At 44.3% G+C, this 3,782-nt stretch overlaps 1 protein-coding gene across 1 annotated transcript; it reads right to left on the bottom strand.

Moving 5' to 3' along the window:
* Window positions 1-751: 751 nt before the first annotated feature.
* hs3st1 (heparan sulfate (glucosamine) 3-O-sulfotransferase 1) lies at window positions 752-3,182 on the bottom strand. The gene is made up of 2 exons (XM_087829974.1): window positions 2,985-3,182; window positions 752-2,439 (listed from the first exon to the last, which is right to left on the bottom strand). Exon 2 carries the CDS (start codon window positions 2,292-2,294, stop codon window positions 1,371-1,373), a length of 924 nt encoding a protein of 307 aa, XP_087686100.1. The 5' UTR covers window positions 2,295-2,439; window positions 2,985-3,182; the 3' UTR covers window positions 752-1,370.
* Between the last annotated feature and the right edge of the window lie 600 nt (window positions 3,183-3,782).

Below are 3,782 nucleotides of genomic sequence, written 5' to 3' on the forward strand. Positions count from 1 at the left end.
TACTCAGTACTAATACTAAAAAAAACACATTACTGCAATACTATTCCTGCTCTCTGAGGGCAAAAAAAGCAAGAAATAAATATTGCTGTGGTCCGCATTTCAGGGGCATTGAGGTTAACCTCCTGTCTGCACAGTCCCAGTAAGCCCCCAAGTAAATCTAGGCCACATTCAAATATGAAACAGCTACTGTGGATTTTTAGAGCTTAATGTCTTCGATACTGTGCTGCTGATGTTTTCAAAGTAGCAATACGATTTGAATAAATAATGCCATGCCGCTTTAAAAAAACTGAGTAAGATCGCACCCTTGAGCATAAACAACTCCTCTTTAGATTTCTCATGGCAAAGACTGCCATGCACCTGCCTGCACACTCATGCCACAGTAGTCCTAATTTATTAAGGCAAAAGTCAATTTCCTGCAAATGAATGCAGCTGTTTATAAGTGGAGAATTAAAAACACCAGAGAAGCAGAAATTAGCTTCATGAACAGACACCCCCCCCAGCAGGCACAGAGTAGCCAAACAGGAAACTCAACACAGATTGAAAACGATACGTTCCACCATTGTTGCTAGCATGCACCAGCATGTTTGAAGCATGTTTGTTCTGAAGGAATTTACAATCCACAAAACAGCTTTGCACGTATGCACCTGTTAGTGTAGACAAATGACACAACACACAAATACACAATAAATGAATAAAAATAATTCAATATGTGAGCAAAAGCATCAGACATGCTAAAAATAAAATACATCTTTATTATGGTATTAATTCTTCACTTAAAAAAAACAATAATTACAGTAATAATCAGCAATAGATGATGTGCATACAGCATGTTTGACTCTTACATGAGGAAACGTGAGTAACAAGGAGAACAAATACATATTCAGTGGCGTTTGCCTGAACGTGACTGAAAAAGGAGAACAAATAGCAGCAGATAAAAGGTCCTTCGTAGCACTAAAAATGCAGTTAAACATGAATGATGTCATGTGAAGTGAGAAAAAGAGGGCATGACAATATTAAACTGCTCGGTACTAATTTTGATGCAACACATTATCACAGTCTACAGTCTGAATATCATTATCGACGTCGTAGTCAGTCGTCTTTGTCCAGAGGGGCTGAACAGCAGAGTGAGTGTGTAACAGCACAGAAATACAGAGAACGTGTGTTTAGCAAAGAAAAACAAGACATGCACTAAAAGCACGTCTTAAAATGCAGTCGGCCCTGATATTTGGCTGGATCATACTTCTGTAGCAAACACACTAGTACAAAAATAGATTTACTTTAATTTTACATTAGCGTTGACTCTCTGTCTACACTGTTAGTGTGGAAAAACCACGCTTTCCCCACGAAACTCTACAACCAACTACAGACACTCACTTCCAGTTGAATGTTTGACCCACCAGCTCAAAGAACTTCTTGTTGGGTTCATGAAAGAACTGGTAGAGTTTTTGCAGGATGGCAGGAGCCACGTGAGGGTGAGCCCTGCCTTTCGAATCGTGTAAACACCGCTCTCGCCCGTGGTCTCTCAAACAGTAGAATCCTTTCGTTTTATTGAAGTAAAAATTTGAAGCGTTTATTTGAGGCTCCAGCTTTAAGAACCTCTCCACCTTTTTCATCTCAGGTAAGGGGTCTCTGATTAATTCATCCCCATCCACGATATGAATGCTCTCCAGTGGGAAGTATTGCAGCCAGTTTTGCATGTGGACATAGTAAAGGCTGCGATTGAGAGCCTTGTATCCCAGATTGATCTCACCGTCCTTCACCAGCACAGACTCGATGGGCTGGTAGCGCTTGTGTTTCTGGAGACGGTTGTAAAAGACCTGGGTGTAGTCCGAGAGCACCCGCTCTGTGGGATCTCTGAGGATAAGCAGCAGCTTGATGTCAGGGTTCATCTGATGGATGCGTTTAGGGACTTTGCTGGAGGTGAAGTAGGCCGGCGTCTTCTCCACCGTCAGCTGGTCGGGGAAAGCGTACGGCATCTGGCTGAGATACCAAGGCAAGCCCCTCTGAAAGTGACTTTCCCAATCAAAGAAGTGCACCTCGTTCTGCGCTGCAGCCACCGAGCTGTGCAGGCTGAGCATCTCGATCAGCGCCCGTGTTCCTCCCTTCCTCACGCCAATAATTAGAATATGAGGAAGTTGCTGGAGTGTCCCGTTTGGATGGCTGGTGGTCCCGTTGTCAGCGGGTGATGAGGTTGGAGGTAAAGGTGGCCCGGCGTCGCCGTCGGCCACTGGCCTGGAGGGGATTGGCGGGGACTGCATTGCAAAAAGCAGCAGCCCAAGGAGCAAAGCTGCCATGAGTGAGGTCCTGACCCTGGAGGATTTCAGCCTGGCGAAAGCACTAAAACTGTATCCCACATTGAAAGAGCAGCTGCTTGTGGACAACGGTCTGATTGAGAAGCAAGAAGAAGAAAAACAGCCTCTTCTCTGCCAGCAGCAGCAACTACAGGGAAAGACAACAGCTGTGAGCAGACCAATAACAGGAGAATATTCTGGCAGAAAGACAAATATTAAGTTTACAACTCCAAATCCTAGAAGGAAGTTAAACTAGCAAACGATGCTTCCTTTAACATGATCAGTGTCCTTAAACTTTCTGCCGTTTAACAAACACGAATCACCGTCAAACAGGAACTGCCCCTATAATAAACATGCTGTCATTAACCGTGCTAATGATTTATGTACAGTGACGGCATCAAAAGACGAAACGTCGATCACCTGGTTTTATTCTCTGCAACTATCCACAATTTATTAATTTAGAAATCAGAACTAAAATAATAAATATGCGCTAAACAGGTCAGACACTCACGGTAGATGTTCTTTTAATGCGACAGGAAACAAATAGAAAAGCAGGTGCGGTTTGTTCTGCAAATTAAATTCTGCACCGCTAAAAGAAAAATAAATCATGCAGACAAGCTGGTTTTTCTCGTTATATTTTCCATATGACGGTTGCATTGGGCGCCAGTCCAGGAAACGCCGTTTATCTCTTACCTTTTTAACTACAACCGTCCACTCGACAAAGATTTCATGTCTTGCAGCCGGAGGCTCTCCGCTCACAGCACCGCCGCTTCCACGCCAGCAATTATGTAGGATCCACCTCTGTACCGTCTGGGAATTTTCCGAGCGCGTATAAACTTGCGCTGCGCGGGGCACAACTTCACCGGAGCGCCTCCTCTGAGCCTCAGACCGACGCCGTCCTCCCGTTTATTGAGTGTCAGCTGTTGTGTAGAAGTCTACGCCTACCTCACGCCTGCAGGACCACTCCCCCTACTGACTCAGGTTGTTCAAATGTTATCATATTCGTCAGCTATACCGCCGCTGGCATGTGTGATATGTGAAGCAGGTGATCTCTGCATCACGTAGAAGGAACAAAGCAATAAAGACAATATAATTGCGCCACAGAGCAGAAAATTGCGCCAGTCTTGATGTTCTAGCTTTGATTTAAGACTATTTATGATTTTTTTTAAGCCAAACATTCAGTTCAAGCAGACTGAGATGCTCCACTCGGTGAATTTGTTGCCCATAGAGAGGCTGAGCCTTCTCAGGATTGGGATTGAAAAAGACTATTCAGCTGAGCCTCCAGGAGTTCCCTCCTCACTGTTGCTTTCAGGGGAAATCAATGAAAGAGACAGGCCAGTTATTCATCCCTGGCATTCTTGCCCACAATGCAGCTGCATCTGTGGGCAGTCACTGAGTCCAAGTTGCACAATCTCACCACCTGTTGAGCTGTATTTCTTTTTCTTCTGACATATTTAAATCGTTCTCCCATCACTTTAGCAATGAGTCCAA

The sequence above is a fragment of the Neolamprologus brichardi genome, chromosome 2, assembly GCF_056152115.1.
Source record: "Neolamprologus brichardi isolate AB-2024 chromosome 2, ASM5615211v1, whole genome shotgun sequence".
Lineage (NCBI taxonomy): Eukaryota > Metazoa > Chordata > Actinopteri > Cichliformes > Cichlidae > Neolamprologus > Neolamprologus brichardi.

Excerpts from the sequence above, each read along its gene's own strand:
- hs3st1 (XM_087829974.1), bottom strand. The coding sequence starts at position 2,294 with ATGGCAGCTTTGCTCCTTGGGCTGCTGCTTTTTGCAATGCAGTCCCCG.